Genomic DNA, 23,701 nt, shown 5'->3' with positions numbered 1-23,701 from the left:
ACGTATCTGTTCTTACATCTGCAACATTACCAACTGCAGCTGTGCTCTCACATCCCAACAGATATTGTGTGTTACATTATGATTTTTTTTGCTGGGTCAGTTCTCGGACGTGGATGACCACAGTCCTGCTGAAAGTCCTCTTTAGGTGCTTGTGTGACCAACAACTCACCAACTTTATGATGCCTGGTTGCTTCCTTCATACGCATGTAAAGGATGACAGTCGAACATCTTTGTATAATCAGGAGTTACATGCCAAAATGATTCAGTCAGAAATAAACAACTTAATTTCACAAGCCAGCAATGAAAATGCTTCACTTCAGCACCGGGGCTTCTAATTGCATTGCTATTGCAGTTTATTGTCCTGTTTATTGATCTTTCCACACTACTTATCTTTATAATGTGGGGTTTAAACCTCGGTTGCTACAGTTTCCTCCTTCCTACATCAGTTCCTCGTGGGAGAAGTTTGGGGGCCTGGGGCTGCTGCTGTCTTCGTTCATGGGGATGGAGAGGTGAAACTGACCCTGCACCTTGCTGCAGTGCGTTTAAAGGCAAGGAGAGAGATTAAAGTCAAAACACAGTCGCCTTCTTTCCTCCTTCTTTGCCACCTGTGCGGCTGGTAGGAACGGAGGCGTGGATCAGAATTGCAAAATGCCCTGGACACACCCCTTTGGCAAAAAGAGAGCCCTATGTCACCACCACCAATTCAATTCTTATTTGTTTATTAAGTGACAAATGAAGCACAGTCATTTCTTGGCACCTTTACAGAGAAACCCAACATTTCCACATGAGTAAAACTCACCACCACCACAGCAATCGAACAAAGACACAATACACGTTTCATTTGGTTTTTAATTCCTGCAAATATGCTCCAATCGTCAACATAATTCACCTGTAATCATGCACATACATCTAGCTTGTTCTAGCTCTTCAATTTCCAGACCAGCCCTCCTAAACTGGCAGTCCAAGTACTGCATTTCTTTATCAGTTTTTTTTTTTTTTTTAAGTTAGTTTCAGCAGGTGAATTTTATAAATCTCTTTTGCTGGTGACTGGAAATGAATAAGCAGTTGCACACTGTTATGGCTGCTGCCTTTATGTTTAGGTTTGAACACGTTTGTCTCCCTCAGGTGTCCAGTCATGGTATCTTTTCCACAGGAATTCCACAGATTGAGCCTTTGGTGTTTACTGAACATCCGTCTCACTGTGTCAATCTGTACTTTTGATTCTCACTCAGTATTCCAACAGAATGATAAGGGATGTAAATGGGAAGATAACTACAGGAAAATAACAAATGCAGCAGAGAAAACACGAGAATGCAGGAAGCAGGCTTTCAGTGGCACATTCACAATCAGACCACTTTCAGAGTGAGTTTAGGTGCTTTCCAGCGCATTACAAGCAATCAGTAACTTTTCTGAAGAAGCTCGTTCAAAGTCTGCCTTCATCACCGAGCAAAACTCTCAAATGAAACATAAACCAGAGGCAGCGAGTTCATCCTGCTGCACATTTGTGGATATGGTTGGATTATTCCTTCACTCATTCAGATTCAGCATTACTTTAGCACGACACTTTAACACTACAATTTGGTTCAGCATGATTTCAAGTCTACTGACAGCAGCTTGATTTAAAACAAAGCTGTAAAAAACAAAAAAAAACTTTAAATATGAGTGAACTTAATGTTTCTTATACGTACCTACAAACACATTCAGTTTTTCTACCTTCTTTCTCATTGATTCGCTTTAAGTTAACCAAGAATTACTTCCTGATGATTACTTTTGCCTTGATAATGTTAATGTGTAAAGCAGGGGTCACAAAGCTTTTCATCTATATGAGGTGCTGAGTAGGACTACTTATTACAAATTGTGATTGCTTCATTTGTTTATTTCTATTGATTACTTTTCTTCTAAAATGCCTGTAGGGCTACTCCTATGCTTCCTGTACGCTGCCAGCTGCCTGAAGTTGGCAGAGACACACACTGTCACACTTCGCTTGCTGGTTTCTGAGTTTTGCTAACATGTTCTCTTAAGAATAGCGTTTCGTGGCACGTCTCAGTGGCTTTCAAATTGTGGGATTGGCTTTGTGTTTTTGTTGCGCTGCGTTGCCATGCCTCTTCTGATCTGTCAAAAAGTTAATCATTTCAGTGCTCAGTTAAATGCGTGCGGTGTCCATGAAAGATTTCCAAAAAAGCTTCTCAGATGCAAGCAGCAGACTCCAGCTATGCCACAGGACATAACGCAACTGGTGAGTAGAGGATATTGAAATATTTTTTATTGTGAATTCATTGTTCTGGATCTGCCTCTCCTTTTTCTCTAAATGAGAATACTAAAGATCAAATTACTCTCTGTGGTCTGAATTTTGGTAAATTTGATAAGGGAGTATGAATGAGGCAATATATTCATCATGAAAACGATCCACCTGTGTATACAAAATAAACATTTATTTTGTTGATGTTTCCGCAGCTAGACTGTCCTCTTGTCATTGCGGTCATCTTGGCGTCTGGTGTTGGAGGCACATTTCAGTATGGATACAGCATATCAGTGATGACCTCCCCCTCTGCTGTGAGTAGACCCCAGACTCTCTGGGGGTTGGCAAACCCCCTAATTCCCAGAATACAGTGCATGTTATCTTTGCTTTCATTGCAGTTCATAAAGGATCTGATGAACAGGACATGTGTGCAAAGATACAACGTTCATTTGGAGCAGTGGCAGGTCTCGCTCTTCTGGTCCTTCACGGTGGCCATTTATAGTTTTGGGGGCTTTCTGGGGTCACTACTATGTGGTTCATTCCTTTCAAAATATGGAAGGTATGTCTATTTATGAGCATATCAGTTATTGCCCCAAAAATATATAAGGCCTCCACTTGTAATATGTCTGCATCTCACCTTTTTGCAGAAAGAAAGGCATGCTGTATAACAATTTTTGGGCTATTTTTGGCGCTGTGTTGATGATCTTAAGTCAACTTACCACATCGTATGAGATGATCGTCGTGGCACGACTTCTCTACGGCATCAATGCAGGTAAGTTCCCATCAGTTCTGCAGATGGCACGTTTTGACTTTATCGGTTGTTTGTCATTGCATTTTGAACAATATTGCTTTGTCATTGTGTCGATCATTACTGGATCTCTGACTCCCCCGTGTACGCACACCTCCAGGGGTGTCTTTTGTAGCTCACCCAATGTACGTGATTGAATGCACTCCGAAGAGGCTAAGAGGGATAGTGGGTGTGACGATCGCCACCTGTATGTCACTGGGGAAGCTCACTGGTCAGGTGCTGGGCATCAGGTGAGGCGGCATTCTGTCCTACACTGTGCGGAGTTATGTAAAAGTCATGTAGGGTTGAATGACAGCTCACTGTGGGCTCACACTCTTACTTTAATGACAATGAGCGAACACAATCATATTGAATTTAGTGGTTAATGATGAATAATACTCATAATTTCCTTCTAAGCGAGACAACTGTCTGCCGTTTAATGATCCTGATGTCTATGTCGCTCTTGCAGAGAGTTACTTGGTACAGAGAAAAACTGGCCCTGGCTGCTCGGTTTCAACGGCTTCACTGCATTGGCTCAGCTCCTCACTCTGCCCCTCTTGCCAGACTCCCCCAGTTTCTTGCTCCAGGAGAAAGGTGATCGCCAGGGGTGTGAGAAAGGTGTGAAAATACACTTCAGCATTATCAGGTTTCTTCCGCGGATCTTTTGATTTATTTATTTTTCTAGCCTGGCTGTATTCTCAGTTCGCTTGTTTTGTGCTCCCCTCAGCTCTCAAGAGGCTCTGGGGCGACGGAGACCACAGCGGGGCGATGGAGGAAATGATGGAGGAGAAAGCTGTCCTGCAGAATGTTCGCAGCCACTCTGTGCTGGAACTCATTCAGGACAGAAGAGTCCGCTGGCAGTTCATCACCATTCTTGTTGCTTTCACTTCGGTGCAGTTTTGCGGCATCGGTGCTGTAAGTTATCTATAAAGGGGCTGGAATATCTGTGGTCAGAGATACAAATACAGGAGATTCAGACACACACGCACTCTGCTTTAATTTTGACTCGTTCAGTTAGGTTGTGTTATTATTGTGTACACTCTGGTTTTATTGTTGTGTTGCTATGAAACATTAACTGAGCTGTCAGCGCTGTGTGAGTCAGTCAATTGGCTGAATCATTCAGACGTTTTGCTGAAGTTACGTCAATAAGGTCGACAATCTGTAGGTGAAGGATGAGAGACTGAAAGAAACACTTTTGCCCACTCTGATGAGCAAAAAAAAAAAAAATTGTCAAATGACTCACTGTTCTGTGAAGCGCCGCTCCCTGACTGCAGAGTCACAGCTTAAATCCCTCCTCAGGGTTGTAGATAATTACAAACATTATCATCCATCTGCAGGAGTCTTAGGGCCATCTAACCTCTTCCAGCCAACCAGTCTCCATGTGCTCCGTTTTCTGGTGGAGGTCAGAAAGTGCTGTGTCATCCACAGAAAGATGACATCCAGACTCCTGCTGCTGCAGCTCAACGATATTATGAAAAGTGACACATATTTAATTGAAATCTTTATGGAAACTGGATCATGTGAGCAAAAAGTAAATGTAGACTATGTATAATACAAATGTCAGCAATAAGCACCAAAGCATTAATATATGTTAAAGCTGAAATTTATTGCCTGATGCGAAAACATCACAGCTCCAGAGGATTCTGGTTAATGTCACTGCAGAGTTGTGACCCAGTCAATACAATTCTGATCATCTGTAATGCAACAAGTCTACACAGACCTTAAGATCTTTGTATTGTAATTTATCAGCTCTGAAATAAGTACAACTGAACATGTGTGTGTTCCTCCGCTTGTCTCCAGGTGTATTTCTACTCTTTCGAAGTGTTTCGAGCTGCAGGAATCCCAGAAGTCAGTTTACCTTATGCGGCTGTGGGAATAGGCCTGTGTGAACTATTCGCCTCTTTCACCTGCGTAAGTGTTTCAGTGATACTTTAATCGTGGTGCGTCATGCAGTCCTGGTATTGACACCTTGTTTTTGTTGAGCCTGACTTCGTAACATTTCTTCTTCTCATTTCAAAATGTTCTCCCTCCTCAATCTCATGTGGCTGTTTTTTTAATCAGTTTTGTTTTGACATAAATGAACATTTATTAAATCACTCTAATTGCAGCCTTTTTCATGCTTTAGTTCCTCGTCATTGGAAAGATAACACGTAAGGTCCTGATGGTCAGAGGCTACCTGATCATGGCTGCAACACTGATCCTCCTCACCGTCACTCTGTCTCTGCAAGTGAGTCCAGAACAAAACAGTGTTTTTAATGCCTTTTTGTGTTTCTTGCATGAACTGATGAGCAACTTTTTCTTTTTTTAATTACTCCAGACTCTCAACTCTTGGTTGCCATACTGCAGCATGGTCCTCATTTTTATACTCGTATTTTTTTTTGCCTGTGGACCAGGTGGGCGCTTCTTATTAGATCTTTGCAAATATTTCCAACAGCTGGTTAAGAAAAAAGTGCAGTTTCTTTAATATCCCTACAAACATTTACCTAATTAGAAAGGTAACCAATTTGATGTCTTTAAATTCAACCTGAGAAAAAAACTGTTGGTGGAATAAATGTGCAACTATTGTTACTGACTTTGTGTTCTTCCTGAAGCTGGCGTGACACCTTCTTTACCGGGGCACATCTTCTCTCCGGCATTCAAAACGGCTGCATACACAATCGCCGCCAGTAACAGTTGGACTTTCCTGTTCATTGTTGGGATTATCTTTCCTCTCTTAGTGGTAAGCGCCTTTACAACAAAGATGGAAAAATAACAAACCATGTATGAAATGAAAGAGATAAAATGTGTCTTTTTCTCTGATTTGCTAATATTCTTTTTTTTTTTTTCTTTCCAGGATAATCTGGGTTATTGTTGCTTTCTCATATTTCTGTTTTTCTGCATTGCCTGTGGAGTGTTTGTGAAGTTTAACGTTCCTGAGACCAACAATCTTACCATAATGGAGATCACTGCAGAGTTTGACAGGATGCACGGCAAATCTGGAACAGCATGCAGCAAAACATCTGCACACAACAACCTAAATGGAATAAAAACACAGGAGACCAGATTCTAAACAAAGAAATACAACACAATTCAAACATACACAGGTGCCAATTAAAGACAGAGAAGTTGTTTTAATTAAGAATGAGATGAAGCAATGTCTGTTGTCTGTAATTAATGTGCCTTTAATGTATAACTGTGAATTCTCTGTTGTTCTGACCAGTTTCAATGTAACTGCAAGGAGTTTTTGTCATATTTTCAGTCAAATGTATTCACCTGAATAAATAGGACTTGAGTGGATTTGAGCATCACTTTACTGTCTTCAATTCTGTCCTTGTTGAAGTTGAGATTTGAGCACTGAGATTAATCTGTGGGGTCAACATGGTCACACATGTTCACACAGTTCCTGGGAGTTCAGATCTCCGATGACCCCTTCTGGACAGCCAACCCTACAGCTGTCATCAATAAGGCCCAGCAGCGTCTCCACTTCCTCAGAGTCCTCAGGAGGAACAACCTCAGCAAGGAGCTGCTGCTGGCCTTCTACCGCGCGTCCATTCAGAGTCTGCTGACCTGCTGCATCTCCACCTGGTACGGGAGCTGCACCGCGGGAGACAGAGTTAGGCTTCAGAGGACAGTCAAGGCAGCGGCTGCCCTCTCTCCTCCCTGATGGACATCTGCTCCGCCCGGTGCCTCAGCAGAGCTCGCAATATCATCAAGGACAGTTCACACCCCGGTGCCCAGCTGTTTGACCTGTTGCCCTCTGGCAGGCGCTACAGGTGCATTAATTTAAAACAAAGACTAACAGACTGAAAAACATCTTTTTCCCGAGAGCCATCACCACCCTGAACTCAGCTATACAACCACTCAGATCACTAGAGTAAATGCAAAAGTGTAATATGAAAACTCTGCCACTGCGGTTGCTGCTCCTTTTATTTTATTACCTTGCACTGAAGGAGAAGCTCTCCTATTTCGTTGTACACTTGTATAATGACAATAAAGGCTATTCTATTCTGTTCTATTCTATTCTATTCCTTCTATTTCCATGTGTTTTGTGAATTTCTGCTTGCTTTATTAGATTTACCTATTGTGTCAGTTTTACTCTGAACAATAATTGGTTTATTTTAAATGAGACCTGATGGACAAGGGAGCTTAAGAACACACGGAAGGACAAGGAGACAAGATACAAAATGATAACTGGAAGATTGGTACAGGGAGGTGAGGAACAGAGGGAGGACAAGACACATGAGGGAAGGGCGACACGCAGGGGAATCAAGGAGGAATGGCGGGGTCATAGGGTCAGGAGGATTCCTCATGGGTCATAGTGCAAAAAGTAGATTTCTCTTAAAATGAGACAGTTTTTTTCTTTTTAGGAAAGGAATAAAAAGTGTCATGTCTGTGTTCCAGATGAGATTATGATGATACATAACAGATATTTTCATTTTATAATCTCACATTTATTGATTTTCTGGGGCTGATTTTCCGTCTCAGCTCAGCTCACTCCTCCTTGTATGTTTTTCTCCATGATTTCTAGCCTCCTCCCAAAATCCACAAAGCGTGTATTTCAGATGAGTTGCTGATTCAGCGTTTCACCCTTGGTGTGATGTTTTTGTGATTGTCTGTCTTTCTGCATCTTTCCTGTGATGGACCAGTAACCTGTCCAGCTGTATCCTGCCTTGAGCCTCAGTCAGCGTTGACCTGATGGATGGATGTTAGAAGACATGACGCGAACGCAACAAATCTGAAGAGTGAGGAAAAATTACAAAATAACATCTGTAAATCATCAATTTTGAAAGTTTTACTGGTCACTTTAGTGTGACGAATATCTCACCAAAAAATCATCACTTGAACTTGAGGTTCAGAAAATATATTAAAGATGGCCAAGTTAACCGTCAGCTGTGTAAAACTACGTATTTATGGTAGGTATGTATCATTTGAGCGCCTCATGCTGTTGCATATAAAGGACTTTACTGACCCTCACCTGGACCTCCTGCAGGTCGCCCACAGAGCCCACAGGTCTGTAGACGACACAATAAACATGGCTCTGCACTTCAGAGTGTCATCCGACCTGCAGAAAAGATCACTGGCTGCAGTCTGCCTCCACTCCCTGACCTGAACACCTCCAAGACCCTGAGGCATGCAGGCAAGATGGTGGCCAACCCCTCCCACCCTGGTTACCCACTCTTCCAAACTCTCCCCCCTGGAAGGAGGTTCCAGGACCAGGACCTCACAACACAAGAACAGCTTCTTCCCCTCTGCCACTGCTCTCATAAACAAGGCCTCAGCCCCCCACTGACAACCCCACCACTGCCCCCAATGCCCCCGACTGCCCCCGCCCCACCCCACACACTCTCTCAACAAGCCTCAATCCCTCAATGACAATTCCCCCCCTCCCCCCCACACACACACACACATATGCACAGTAACCGACTACGCACTCCAATCTTCAGCCCCCACAAACACCACTATACTCCTGACCTCTGTAATTTTGAATTTTTTGTAAATTACGTTAATTTTGTAAATTGTCGCCGTACTTATTGTTGCTGTTATTGCTCTTGTGTATTTGTTTGTGTCTTAGTTCCTGTTGTCTATATTTTATACCTGCCTTTTTAAAACTGTCCCTTCTTTTGTCTGATTCACCTCCACCAAAGCAAATTCCTCAATAGAATACTGTACCTGGCAATAAACCCGTTTCTGATTCTGATGTGCAGTATTAGCAATGCCCCGTAAGTGGGAATAAAACCCCAAACAAAATTAACCTTTGATTTTTCTGTTTGTTTGTTTTTAACATTTCCTCTTCAGTTCAGCTCTATCATTCTCTGAACTATTAAATTGAAGTGTCTGTTGAAAATTCAGGTGGCAAGTGTGTGCATACATACTTCTGTAGTTATTTAACATTTAAGTTCTTATCTTATTTTTAAAACTTTTTCATTCTCACCAATATCTTCACTTACTTGTCAGAAGTCTTTCATTTCTGAACCTGAGCGGATTTGAAGACGAGGTTTAAATTCTGCTTTACAATACTGATGTTTTCAATGACGCTGGATGATAGTTGTTGAAGTTTGCTGATGTTTACTTGTGTACCTGTGGTGCTTTGAGCGCACGTGCTGCTGTCGTCACTTCGGGACATCAGAAGACTCGAGGACGACTCATCAATGGTCAAACATCTGAAAAGAGGAACTCAGTGAACCATGTGCAGCTGTTGGGGCTGACAGACAGCCATCGCGGGGGGGAACTCCCCCCAACTACGCAGACGTGCGGCCGCAGCACGCGCGTGTGCGCCGCTGATAACACAATCTGTACGTCAGACGCGCCGCTTCTGCACGAGCTGTTTAAGGACACGTCACGAGGAGGAGCTCCTGCTTGCGCACGAAAATAAAACAAACAAAACAAAAACAAAAAAAAAAAAAAAACAGCGAAGGGCCACACCCACGAATTGTGCGTGAATTCGCCCTTTTAAAGTTTTGCCAATGACTGTTGGCTCAGCGGTGAATGAGGAGCTCGAGACCGCAGCTGGACGGCGGCAGCAGCGATGGCGTCCGGGGCCGGCATCTTCTCCGAGGAGCCCACAGACAAGAGAGACATTGACCAGAAGTGAGTCCAAACATCACGGGCCTGCAAAGATTTTCTAAAAACATCCAGAATACTGTGTAACGGGTCGTTTGCCCATATTTAAATGTGATATGGCCCTTTAGATTTTTTTTCTCATAAACTGACGCTTGAACTTTTTTTTTTATCCAAGAGGTTTTTTTTTCGCCCACAAGTATAGATAAATACAACACATTTCATTCATACTTAAATATAATTCACATCACTTGCTTAAAATATTTTAAATCATTTTTTTCCCAATCAGTTTGCTCACAATTTCATTATTTCTAAACTTGCCAGTTTTTAGGAAGAATTACTAACCTTTTCTAATTACTTGTTAATTACTTGTAGTTGAGTACATTTTAAGTTTTGTGTAGTTCAAATACTTTTTCCATCTTCAACAATTTTTTTTTTTTTTTTTTTTTTTAGTTTTCTATTGTGCAGTACACATTTATTTCCCAGTAGCTCCTGATTTAACAATATGTATTGATATGTATATCCATCAGTAAAAAACATTTTTTTCAGGAGTTGCATTTATTTCAGATATTCCTCAACTGGTGTGTTCTTCAATTTTTTTTTGCACAACATTGCATTTGTAAAGCAGGAGACACTGAAGTGTCCCTGGCTGCAATGAACATCCACCTCCTGCCTCATTCTGTTTGCCAAATTGATCTCATCAGTGAGAAGGGTAGCAACACGTTTCACGGAACAGGAACTTCCAGGTAAATTATTTACAGCAGCAGTATACACACAAGCTCTTAGGGAGACTTGAGACAGTATAGACTAAAGGTTTCTGCAGATGTTAGACTGTAAGATAAAAAAAAGGACAGTATTAGAGTGAGTCATGAAGCAAATCGTGAGCAGTTACACTACTGATTTGATCAAAAAAACAAAAGAAAACTGAAGGGTCTTCTTTTTAATCAGTCACTTGAAGTAGAACTGAAGACAGCACAGAGATGATAACATCTTGAGTCTCCACCCAGCTCCACCCCCACTAAGAGGAGTGCACGGAAATTATCTCCCAAGAGAAGCAAAAGTAGAGTTAAGGTCACAGAAGGTTAAGATGAACATTTTTTAAAAATGCTCCTGTCATGAAAAAAACAAACAAACAAAAAAAAAACAAAAAACAAAAGAGAGAACCAAACAAAACCAGCAAATCTTGGCTTCAAAAACATTTTAAATGAAGAGATCCCATCATCTCAGATGAAAACTCATTTTACAGGTGATGCTGAAATGCTGAGAAACAGACCTGAGTGTGTAAACTCACATTTGATACAGTTCAGCAGATTTCAGCTGTTTTTGCGTTTGATTGCAGGGTGTTTGTAACCAGGAGTGTGGCAATGGAGAACATCAAGTGCTATGGCTTTGACATGGACTACACACTCGCACGTGAGTTAAAAAAAGAGCTTTGTGAGTGCAGGATTCAGTGGTTGTGTACTGACTGTTTTGATTGTGTGTTTTTGCTGCAGTGTATAAGTCTCCTGATTACGAGAGCCTGGGCTTTGAGCTGATGAGAGACAGGATGGTGTCTGTTGGATACCCTCATGAGGTTCTCCGCTACACATATGACCCCAGCTTCGCCACTCGGTTGGTGTTCATTCATACAGAAGCGATGCATTTATGTCTTTCACCATTTTTTCCAACACACGATTCGGGTAATCAGGCATCAGTCACTTTGTTTAATCTCTCATTTCAGTGGATTAGTACTTGACACCACATATGGAAACCTCCTGAAAGTGGATTCCAACGGGAACATTCTGGTCTGCAGTCACGGCTTCCGCTTCCTCAAAGGGTAAACTTATTTCCTGAGTCAAAACAGGAAAGGACATTCGTTAGGAAAGTTCCTACTCAAGACCTTTACCTGTTGACTTTGAGGTTATATTGATTTTCCTTTTTCTTTTTTACTATATTTAATGTGACTATGTTATTGTAATGAATATTGCATTGATCCATTTACTTTAACTGTTCCGGTTTATATTTTGATGACCTGCGTTATAAAACATTACAGCATCATTGTATTTCAATTTCATTGTATTTCTACAACATAACATGACATAGCATAACATAACATAACATAACATAACATAACATAACATAACATAACATAACATAACAAGATACTTCCTGTTTATCGTTTAGGAACTTCTTGAATATGATTTTATAAAAAATGTAAAAACATGGACCTCATACAGAATATTTCTGTTTTTAAACATGTTTCACGTTTATCCTTATTACAGCTTGTGTTATTCACTTTAGGCTATAATTCTTTAAAGTTTTCAAGGCATAGTCTCTTTATCTTTAAAGCTGTTTTAGTTACACCATTTGGAATTTAATTTAATTTGAAAAAATATAAAGAAAGTTTTGACTCCACAGTGAGTTGCAGTAATTCAAACAGTTGACAGAGGTTGTTTTGTCAGACTTGTATCCAACAAAAAATGCTTTTACTGAATAAAACCAACAACTTATGTGTCTTAATCTATTTATTTGATAAGAATGGAAACACAGCGGATGAATGCATCATGAGATTCACCACTTCACGCAGCCACAATGGAATCTGTGCATCTGCAGTCTCACAATACTTCATGCAGACAATTTATAGCCTGAAGGTCCACATTTACACATCTTTACTTGCAGACTTGTGTCGTTTTAATGAGTTTGTCTGTTTGAATCTGTAACATACAATCTTTTTCCTTCAGGCAACAAATTCAGAACTACTACCCCAACAAGTTCATCCAGAGAGGAGACACAGATCGCTTCTACATCCTCAACACTCTTTTCAATCTATCAGGTATTTCATGTTGTACATTTGTTCTTTATATGTGTGAAATATACAAGATTGCTGAAACAGATTAATTTAAAAGTCCCTGCAAATTGTTTTGTAGCTTGAAAAGTCTCTGTTCTTAAGTTGAATGCATGATTAACTGTCTCCATGCACCCTGCAGAGACTTATCTCTACGCCTGCCTGGTGGACTTCTTCACTCGATGCAGCCGATACATAAAGTGAGTCAACATATTCTATTTTTTAATTGTGAGGTTGAAATCCATCTCACTGCTTCCCCGACACAACGAAAAATAGATGCATGAACTGTCACCAGATCTTTGTCTCTCTATTAATGTGTGCTTTGTGCTTTGGAAGTGTCTAATAAGAAAATGAAATGACATATAAAGAACTTCAAACTGTTAGTTAGATTGTTTTGAATTCAAATTTAGATCTAATGAATTGAAACAAACCAAGAAAAGAATAAAATAATTGCCTACTCTAGAAGAGTGAGTCAAATTGTTCATTTTTATAATTTTCTATGGAACAATCATTCTGCTGTACAGCAAATGGATGAACTTCTCTCAGTTGGCTTTATTTAAGTAAAGCCACAATGAAACTGAATAATGATTAGTTTAAAAAAACGCCGGTTGTGGTTTTTCAAAGCTCAAGAAAACAGCCTTCAGCCAGTGAGATGGTGAAATTGGAAATTGCAATATATTGCCAGGAGAGGGCGGTGTTGTACACTCTTTTTTCAAAGACTTTTCACAAGGTTTGGCATGCAAAGCACCACAAATATTGAACAATTACAGCAGCAAAATGACTTGTCTGCATGTCTAAAACGTAATAAAGCAACCTGGAAGTGTCTCTGTACGTCTCTCAGATTAGAGCAGCACATGCTTGTTAGGGTGCTCGCCTTTTGGGGTGCGTCACAACCTTCCTAACTCTTTTTAGAAGAGCTCAGTGACTACAAACAAAAGACTGCTCGACATGGGTGAGATTTATCTTGAAAAAGTGAACCTGCATATCTACAAAGTTCAATCTGGAGTTACACACAATTTTGTGTCACGACAAAGTAGCAAAGTGGACTCGCAGAAATGTGAGAGGCTTCCCTGGACGTGCACAGATCGAGTGTTATCACATCCAAATCCGTGTGAATATAAATCCAAACACCTCTGCAATACCAGCCAACTGTCACCGTGCAGCCAGTTGCAAATATCAACATGCATACACACACAAACTGTAACACACACCTCTCTGCACATGCACACGCGTCATTTTGCTATTTTAAAAGCTCCTCATCTCTGCGTTTAACCTCCTCCAGGTTGCACAAAGGTTACCAGCACGGCGACCTCTTCATGTCCTTCAGAAGCATGTTCCAGGATGTTCGCGACGCAATGGACTTCATTCATGACATGGTAAGTTCACGACTTCAGTCTACTTTTTGAAGCTTTTAATGAAACAACAGAGCAGGCTTTTTTTGTCCTAATAAACACTGAATTGCTAAATATGTGTTGCACAGGGGATCCTGAAAGATCGAACCATCAAAAATTTGGATAAATACGTCATCAAAGATGTAAGTAAACTTAGAATAATGCAAATAGATTTATTCCAACTAGATGTACTGTAGTTGAAATACTAAAAAAACAGTATTGACTTCTTTCTCAGCCAGATCTTCTTGTACTCTTGAACCGGGTTAGAGAGGTGGCAAAAGTCTTTCTTGCCACAAACAGTGACTTCAACTACACTGAGGTAAGTACATACGCCTCCACCGGACCATCACTGAAGTCTCCCGATGATAAATGCTGCTGAAGTGGAAACGTTTGAAAAGACCACTCATTATAACAGCATGTTTTCAACTCCTCTTTGCCAAGGCCATCATGAAATACCTGCTTGAAAGTAACATCAAGGTAAAGCACTTCATGCTTTTGTGTGGCCTCTTTATAAAACTTCACCAAGGACACCTGTGATTTATCGTTATTCTTCCCTCCAGCCTGGCAGCCCGAAAGTGCCCTGGCGCTCCTTCTTCGACCTCATCGTTGTGGACACCAGAAAGCCGCTCTTCTTTGCAGAAGGAACTGTACTGAGACAAGTGGACACGGTGTGAACAAAGTGTCCACATGCGAATTTTAAAAAAACCTGTGCTTAGTTACAGGAGTCTTACGTGTTGTTCTTGGTGCAGAACACGGGGAAGCTTCGGATTGGGACGTACACCGGAGACCTCCAGCATGGCACAGTGTACTCTGGAGGTGAGATTTAAAACATTCACATAGATTCCTCAAAGTAATTGACTTTGCTGCGAACCGCTGGTCTTTTCTCAATGAGCCTCATGAGGTTGTCACCTGAAGTTGTATCACTTCCCAGGTGTGCCTTGTCCGGGCTCATATGTGGAATTTCTTGCATTCTTAATGTGATGATAGTACTGTTAGTTGTGTTGTGCAGAAGTCAAAGGTTGTGTAAAGGTTGCGTAAAATAATATTGCAATTAAATGTATATGATAGCAATTTTTTAAAAATATATGTGTTTTGTCTTCTTTTGTGACTCAGGATCCTCAGATGTTATCTGTGATTTACTTGGCGTCAAAGGTAAAGACATTCTCTACGTGGGAGATCACATTTTCGGCGACATCCTCAAATCCAAGAAGCGTCAGGGCTGGAAGACGTTCCTGGTCGTACCAGAGCTCTCCAGGGAGCTGCAGCTGTGGGAGGAGAAGAAAAGTGAGAATAAGAAGACTCTTTCAGTATTTTATCATGTTCGATGGTTTTCAAATTTTTCACGAAAGCTTTGTTTTGTTTTTTTTCAGATGTCTTTGACGAGCTGAAACGTCTTGATGTCTTCTTGGCGGAAATATATAAGTGAGTCCGTCCATCTTACAGTGTCAGAAATCCAGCCGTGGGTATCTATAAATCACAGCTTTTCTATCATATCATATATGCACTTAGCCAAGTAGAGCATGTTTGAACACAGGATCATGATGAGCATGAGCTGCACAGCAGTGGAGAGTGGAGGATATTTTCCCTGTAAATGTGCAGGTTTCTTCCTGGTTTTGAAGATTTCTCCCACAGCCCAAAAACATGTCTTTGAGGTTAATTGGTGACTCTCCAAATATGGATTAAATGAAGACAATTGCAGATCTCTGATCTGTCTTCAACGCTTTCCCCATATTTGTACTGCTTTAGCACAGTTTTCCAAGGTGTTTGTCTAATTAAAGGACAGAGGTCAGTTTAAGCTGTAGTTCAGAACACACAGCTGATTTATGGAAGGTCACTTTTTCAACTGAAGCTCCATTCATCGCTGCTTCATCGTATCAAGTGCGGAGTAAAATCTTCCACTATGGCCAGCAGGTGGCGCCACAATACATCATTTCCCATGTGAAATGAACCTCTGATCAGATATATTGCTGTGAAACATGATAATTTTCTAAAATTGATCTCAATGAATTGTTCATTGTCACTGCTACGTAAACAACATTTTTGACTGAGCTCTTACTAAACATCCACTGATTCCTGGCTTCAATCTGAAAGCAATCACAGCATCACACTGGTGTAGGAAGTCTTCTCACTGTGTTTTTATTTTTAAATATCTATATATGTATATACTTTACTATTGACTGAACATGTGTACAGAAGTGTGGAAGTGTGTGTTTCCCACCGTCCCACTGCAGTGTTGGTGAGTGTGTGTGAACTGCAGTACAGCTTCCTGTTCTTTGCTGACAGCAGTGACGCCCGGTGTGGTCTCCTGCATGTTGTGTGGTCAGAGGTGGTCGGCTGCTTACCTTGGCTATAATGACTGGTTCCCGTAACTCCTCTAACCTCAACAAGGCACTTTGGCCCAGAGGACTGCTGCCCAGTGGAGATTTCTCCTTTTTTTACGACAAATCTCTGTGAAATACTCAGATCAGTTTGCCATGTCTACGTCTCTAAAATTATTGAGTTGCTGCCACGTGATTGGCTGAGTTGCTGTTTTTGTTGAGGAGTAGTCGAACAAGTGTAACATGCAGTGTTCTGTCAGCTGCTGCATGGCAAATCCTGTTGTACCTTTTCTGTACAATGTCAGTAAAGCTTTCTTCTTTACTGTGTCAGAGAATTCTACAAGCACTGAGGCAGCTGTTAATGTGTGTTTCTGTTGTCTGAAGGTCCCTGGACAGCGGCCGCCGAGCTGCTTCAGACATCGACATCGGCGCCATTCAGACGAGAATGAAGGTGAGTGCAACAGAGAAACTTCTCTCTTAAACCGGTTGAACAGAATTATTCAAACGTCCTGCTTTGATCTATCTTAGAAGAGTCTGAAAGCCAACAAATAACCAAACCATTCTCTGAATGGACCTGCTCGGAAACTGTAGCGGCACTGGTTGTGTTGGTGTTGTGTGTCGGTAGTATCTCATCGTCGATTTCCTGGCTGGTGGCGTCTGCAGGTGCTGACATACAGGATGGACATGTCGTACGGCCAGATGGGCAGCCTCCTGCGCAGCGGCTCCAGACAGACGCTGTTCGCCAGCCAGCTGATGCGCTATGCTGATCTCTACTCCTCCACCTGCATCAACCTGCTGCGCTACCCCACCAATTACCTCTTCATGGCTCCTCCTGTCCTGGTCAGTCGCTCCTCTTCTTTCTGTGAATACAAATAGATGCTGACAGTGTGCTCCCTCTCTAACATTCATCACTCTGTTCCCCCTCAGATGCCCCACGAGGCAGTTACCCAAAGCACTGTGGAGTTTCCCTCACCGGAAAATATTGTCACCAAAAACGCTCTCTAGATGACATAGAAGACATTTCTGTGTATTAGGTAAAAGTCAAATCTTCGACACATAAGGCTGCACATAAAACATGAGGACACAGCAAAGGAATCGTCTTCTCCATCTCATGAACAGTTAAGGAAGGATGAAGGTGACTGTTTGGACACATGACAGCTCCTGTGCAGCCATGTTGAACATCCTTTACCAAATGCCAACTCGCTCACTGCTCCACCTGCAGGATGAGCATCGCTATGCCATCTGCTTTTTACATATCAAGACATTACAGTTCCAACGTGCTGAAAACTTAAATGAAGTAGAATCCATCTCAGGAGAAGTAGAAGAATATATGAGTGACTGTGTTTATACACCAAGTGGTAGACGACTGATGTCAGGTTTGTGTGGTGAACTTTGTTTTGTTTTGTAGAATTTATTTGACTTTTTTGTGCAACTTCAGTCGAATAATTTCAATAAACTGTTTATATTTGTTTACATGTTTGTCACACATGGATATTCTTCAATCCACCCTGCTGACGGCAGGGTAGATCTTGCATCGGTCATGAGTCCGTCACCAGGCAAGAAGCCGCACACTTTTACATTTAGACCAGTAATGTGCAAGGAGCAGCTGTGGTGTCTAAGTGTATTGTAAGTCACTACGACATCTACCAATGGAAATGATAAGAAAATCTCAATTTTGAGTTTGGATATCTGTGAGAAAAATACATTTAGGTCTCTGAAATTAAGAGGAAAATATTTTGAGAAACATGCATTACACGGGCATCTATTTCACATATTTCTTTTGCAGAAAGTTGTTTCTGTGATTTCAGTCCAAATACAAAGTTACAGCAAAAAATACTGTGCAGTCTAATTGTTAAAATGCATCATCATCATCATCATCATCATCATCATCATCATTATTGTTGTTGTTGTAATCTCTATAAAGGGAAACTGTTTTTACTTGTGACTATTGGTGACAGTGTATGAACATTGTAATCCTAAATTGGTTTATTGGGTAAACCATTGTTAAAACAAATCAGGTACAAAATAAAGGCATGCATAATAGAAAAAAAATTCGAAATACTAAGATTTATTAAAAAATGACTATAAAACTAAATTATGGAGGTCATGTTGAATCTAAAAATCTTTAATTTGAAGCATTTTCTTTACATTTTATTCGAAGCAAAAATAAAAAATCTATTCAAACCAAATAAGTTAAAGGTAACAGGCCATAAAGAGGATAATGCAATTATTATAAAATGACTGGAAGGATAAATATGTAACTACTGAAATAATACATGATTAATAGTCATTAAGAAAAAAAAACGTGTATAACTTTTAATTGACAAAAGCCATTAAGCCAAATTAAAATGATTAGAATGTAGTGAATGAGCTTGCCGTAAGTTAACCTCTGTGTCCTCCTGGTGGTACCGAGGCTTCATTTGGGTGAACCGACCCTTTTAGTTTACATTGCTGCACTGATTAAATTGTCCACTGGGTGGCGCTTCACCAGAGCCACGTTCTGTGCATGCCAGGTTAAGTGAGTAAAAATATCTTTCATGCTCTGCAAAAGCTTCTCATATTTCTCTGACAGTCAACAATATTTTGTCAATCAGTAATTACCCGCAGCAATACACACAGTCAATCATGTTTTTATTATTATTATTATTTATGAATTACCCAAACATACACTTTTTTAAGTACCAAAATGTCAGTAATATTATTATCCTTCAGCAGGATGTGTCAAGCAGCATTTACATGATCAGATAACAATAATAGAAAAAAGAAACTTGCTTATGCCTGCTCAGATGTTTTTCCTCTTGTGCATCAATGCAGTGAAACAAACTTCACAGTATTTTTACTGAACAATTCCAATCAGTTTTCTTTGTTTCTAACATTCACTTCTAAAGTGGTGAAGATGAAGCCCTCAGTGAAAATCACATCAACTTTGTTTTAATCTTTAAAAATTTAACTGAATTTTATTATACTGTGTTAAAAATGTGCATTAAACTGGACAAGAGTGAATCAAACCGAAACACAATTCATGTGTTTGTTCACAAATCATCGTTCAGAGAACATCTTCAGGTTTGTAGCTGCATGCAGCTGCATTGTTTTGCTCTTTCCCATAAAATATTAGTGGATTCGCTCACACTCTCAGCTCCTCCTGCTTGTATAAACACACACAAATGTTTCCTTGATGATTTCATTTCTTATATCAGGGCTATTTTGGTTTCATCTGCACTTCCCTTCGCCATTGTCTGCGGGTCACCTGTATTTATTGTTGTGGTGTCTTGATACATTTCTCTCCCTGATTCATGTTTTATTTTCTCACCTTTCATCCCTCCTCTGTAGTATTGAATCTGTTTTCTTCTGATCATCTCTGCTCTGTGTTTCATTGTTTTCACCCTCAGCATCCTACTGATGTTTCGTTAAACAGAGTTCCTCATGCTTAACCTGAAGCTGTGTTCTACAGTCAGCTCTTAGCTGGACATTGGGAATTTGAACAGAAACATGTGCTGAAGAGATATTTCCACTCTGAGCTTCCTTCCTACCTTTCTGACTTCCTTTACTTACATTAGTGTGAGTTATTTATAGACACATGCCAGCTACTGTAAACAATCACTGTGTGCTATTTATACTTATACATTTGTCCAGATTATGTTTATCTGAAGGTCAAAAATCTCTGATTTGTATAAAATGGATTTTTGTAAAATCTTTTCATTGCATCTTTTTGACAAACTGTTGGATTATTTTTACATGTTCAGTGCATGCATTTGGCAATGTGGTAGTGTAGTGGTGTAATGTAGATGATCCTCTGTTTAAGTCCAGGCTTTAAGGTATTTTTAATGTGAAGTTTGCATGTTCTCACTGGTTTATCTCTTTGCAAGCTGGTTCATGCTCATCCACCAACAATTTAAAGATTTGAAGTTAATCGATGAGTTGCCTGGATGTTTGACTGACTGTCTCTCGGCGTTTGCCCTGTGACGGACAAGTACCCTGCCTTCACCCGCAGTTAGGAGGGGTCAAGTCCTGCACTCCTGCATCCGATCTGAGACAAAGCTTTAATTAGATACAGTCAGTCGGAAACCCAACTGCTCATCCAACAAATGAATGACTCTAGTAAGTGTAGCCACCGTTTCTAATGGAAACAATCAGGTTTACATGGATGGTTGGAGAAGATAAATCCAATTATGCTTCCAGTTTGACCTTTTTTATGCTTTCAAGTTGAAGGCAGAGTAAAAGCAACAGTGTTTGTGTTGTACTGTAATGAGATTATAGAAATCTTAAACTACAGCCAAAAAAACTATTAAATAATGGCTGTCATCACTGTAGAACACTAGTAGAAAAATGTGTGTTACCAATAATAGTCCCACGCCTGATGAAGGATTAAACTTTTATTTAGTCATTATTCATTATTGAATGAGTAATGACTGACCTCCCAGCAGTGTGCACTGCAGCTCATGTCCTTTGGATGGCATTAAACTACCACAATTGGTAGAAAAACCCATGCGGTGCTAAAAGATGGGTTTGATCTGCTTTCTGTCTGTGTGCAGATACTCTGCTGCAGCCATGTATCCTCACTCGTCTGCTGGCAACCTGAAGGGAAGGCCTTTTTACATTTCAAATGTCACAGCCCGGCTGGGAATATTTAGTCTGCAAACAAGTGCTGTGATCTGCCTGCAGTGTAGTAAATAGTGCTTTTAAAATCCTGATGCTGGTTGAAAGATGAAGAATACAGAATGTACAAAGTTTTTTCTGGCTTTTTTTTAATCTTTCTATTTCTTTTTTTTTTTGCTCTGACATGAGTTGAGATGAACTAATAGTTTCTGTCCAGGAAATATTGCACATCAGCAGAGCGAAAATCTTTGTAAAAAAAAAATACATTTTTTCCATGTTGAAATATTTATTTCAAAATCAAAACATTTCCCTACCTGTTTAGATTTCTGTCCTAAGCTGGAGGATGAACCACAGCGTTTGGATTGTAGCTCATAAACTGATGAAGCCATTTGACTGTTTACAGTGTAGAAATTAAATAGAAAAATGGCAGCAAGTCTGGAGGTCCAGACAGAGAAACCTGATGCGTAACATCAACAGCATTCAAACACCTGAGCAGCTTCGCATTCAATTTACATTTCACTCCTCAGGCCTTATTCGCCATCATTTAATTACACTGTCACATATACAAACTCAGACTCCTGAGATTTTCACGGTGTTCAGCCCACAAACACCTACTCCCGTTGCACTGTGTGTCTGTTTTGTGCACAAAACTCACAGTTTACCTTCTGATCATACCTATGTCACATCTTTACAACACAATTACTGAAATCCAAGCTTTTTTTCTGTCAATTCTGACATGAATACGTGCATTTACTTTCACACAAACACATTTTTATAAAGTAGGAAGCTCTGAAATTAAGTTTTTTCCATCAAAATGTTTAAATATAAGATTTTTAGGGGTCAGATCATCAATAAAATGTGTCAGGAACATGTGTCAAAAAGCACACTTTTCACAACTTTGAACACATTTAGGAGTAATTTAGAATTTCCTCTCAATCTTAATGTTCTGTGCTTGAACAAATATTTGCTGCATGTTCTGAGTTTCTAAGAGAATATTAATGTATTCTTACACAATGTCTTACTGAACAAACTCAGCTTGTTAGAAGACAAAATCTGATCCGTTCACTCTGTTAAACCAGAAGACATTCACATTTGACACAAAGAGTTTGCTCTTACGCTTCAGATTTTGAAGGCAAACTGCAAAAATTCAACATAATCTTGAGAAATTCTTCCTGCCTTTAATAATGAGCGCGGTGGACTCAAGGTTGTTTCCTACCCAAAACCTTTCACAGCCACTCAACCGCTTCTATTCAAACACCCAACTTCAAATGTGCTTTTTTTCCCCCCAGAAAATGAAGACAAACAAAACAACTTTTATTTTAATTGGTTTTATTGAGAGAAAAGATGATCATCACAGCAGTTTCAAACCAGAAATAGTTTTTGAGCCATTACAAAGCAGTGACTGAAGACACAAAACTGTTCATAATTAAACATATAACTGTGACATTATTTTTATTTGTATGACTTTAAGAGATTTTCTTTGGTGTTGATTTTTACCTCTTAAGAACAGTTTCCTCATTAAGAACAGGCAGGGTGAACCACATGAACAGCAGACCCATAAATAAATGACAAAAGGCAAAAACCATTTGTTCTGCGACTTTTTCCCCCAGTCTGTCGTGTTTGTGTAATTAACGCAAAGCAGATGTCTTTTTCTCATTAGCTTTGTATTCTGTCCCGTTCAATCTGCAGCCTGTGATCCGCAGAGCGCCGCTGACATGTCGGCTCTCATTGCAGGATACTCGCTGCTCTTTGCAGTCAGATAACTGCAGAAGCACCACCGTCCCCCATTCCACACATTCCAGGATTTCCCAGCAAGCATTGCAAGCAAGCCTAAACAAGTCACGTTCTTTACTCAGGGAGAATTTCACACAGTCAAGTGACTGAGGTGCTCCTTCAGAGTGCCATCACATAAAAACACTGTTCTAACATGGGATTCACTTCTCTCAACTGTTGGGGAGTGTTTATTTTAAAAAAAAAAAGCCGGTCGGATTCAACCCGACTGGCTCTGGTACACACAGTCCCTCCTTCACCTGAAACCTCTGGCTTGCAACGGGGCAAACCGTGCCCCAAAATATGCTTCCTGTCTGTTTTTAATAATGACTGCTCGCGTCCTTCCGCGGCAGCTCGGGACGGCAACTGGACTGTGGTTAAACATTTCCACCGAGAAAAGCTCTGCTGACAGTCATCAAAACAAACAAACTTGGGCTGCTCTCTTACTTGAGGGTTCAAACACAAGGCTTGCACACAAACAGACACACACACACACACACACACACACACACACACACACACACACACACACACACACACACACACAGGAGCAGTGACACCTAATCCCAACACGCAAAGAAAGAGAGAAAGAGGAGAAGGCAAAAAGAGGGTGAGAGGGCCCTGCTCCCTACATTCCTCCCAAACAGCCCCTCCCCCATCGACCTGCCACCACCGAGGATGCTCAGAGCCACACATCGACCCCCCCCCCCCCCCCCCCCCCTCCACCACCACCCCAACCCCCGCCCGCCCGCCCGCCCTCGCTCTCCATTTATCATCTGCTTATTTTACCATCATCAATACATACAGGCTCGCTGTTTGCTGTGATGACAAAACAAGAAGAAACAGGCTTGGACTCCACTGAAACACTGCAGAATTCCTCTAAACATAACGTCTGAATACAAGAAAGACTGGCCTAACTGTTAATATAAGCTAAATTTATCTTTACATGTGGTTTGCAAAATTCTGTGTGTAAATAATGACTTCAGTCCCAACAATATGATTGCTATAGTATTGAGAGAAAAAGTCACCCAATCAAGTGTTTTCTTCCTCTAAAATATCCGTAAACTATTCGACCAAGTGCATTTAAAAAACTCAGATGTGTGTAAACTCCACTCTGTAAATACAGTACTGTGTAAACAGTTTGGGAAGGGGCTTTCTCTCCCTCCGAGCCACCACCTGCTATCAGCCATCAGCCCCACGTCTACACAAAAAAAAAAAAAAAAAAAACTGGTTTGAAAC

At 40.6% G+C, this 23,701-nt stretch overlaps 2 protein-coding genes across 2 annotated transcripts; both read left to right on the top strand.

Annotated features, from left to right (window-relative positions):
• The first annotated feature begins 2,212 nt into the window (after positions 1–2,212).
• On the top strand, positions 2,213–6,085 carry slc2a11l (solute carrier family 2 member 11, like). Its single transcript, XM_030085630.1, has 12 exons — positions 2,213–2,236; positions 2,455–2,553; positions 2,638–2,798; positions 2,887–3,011; positions 3,148–3,277; positions 3,496–3,644; positions 3,754–3,941; positions 4,827–4,937; positions 5,152–5,253; positions 5,344–5,419; positions 5,618–5,745; positions 5,860–6,085. The coding sequence occupies exons 1-12, from the start codon at positions 2,213–2,215 to the stop codon at positions 6,073–6,075; spliced, it is 1,509 nt and encodes a 502-aa protein (XP_029941490.1). The 3' UTR covers positions 6,076–6,085.
• Positions 6,086–9,254: 3,169 nt separating this feature from the next.
• On the top strand, positions 9,255–17,571 carry nt5c2l1 (5'-nucleotidase, cytosolic II, like 1). The gene is made up of 17 exons (XM_030084958.1): positions 9,255–9,593; positions 10,903–10,976; positions 11,057–11,174; positions 11,284–11,379; positions 12,284–12,375; positions 12,530–12,587; positions 13,670–13,763; positions 13,868–13,921; positions 14,014–14,097; positions 14,220–14,255; positions 14,339–14,446; positions 14,528–14,594; positions 14,892–15,062; positions 15,149–15,200; positions 16,481–16,547; positions 16,760–16,936; positions 17,024–17,571. The coding sequence occupies exons 1-17, from the start codon at positions 9,532–9,534 to the stop codon at positions 17,099–17,101; spliced, it is 1,488 nt and encodes a 495-aa protein (XP_029940818.1). The 5' UTR covers positions 9,255–9,531; the 3' UTR covers positions 17,102–17,571.
• Positions 17,572–23,701: the final 6,130 nt, after the last annotated feature.

This window comes from Salarias fasciatus, assembly GCF_902148845.1.
Source record: "Salarias fasciatus chromosome 7 unlocalized genomic scaffold, fSalaFa1.1 super_scaffold_4, whole genome shotgun sequence".
NCBI classification, from domain to species: Eukaryota; Metazoa; Chordata; class Actinopteri; order Blenniiformes; family Blenniidae; genus Salarias; species Salarias fasciatus.
This window is presented reverse-complemented; position numbering and strand designations above follow the sequence as displayed.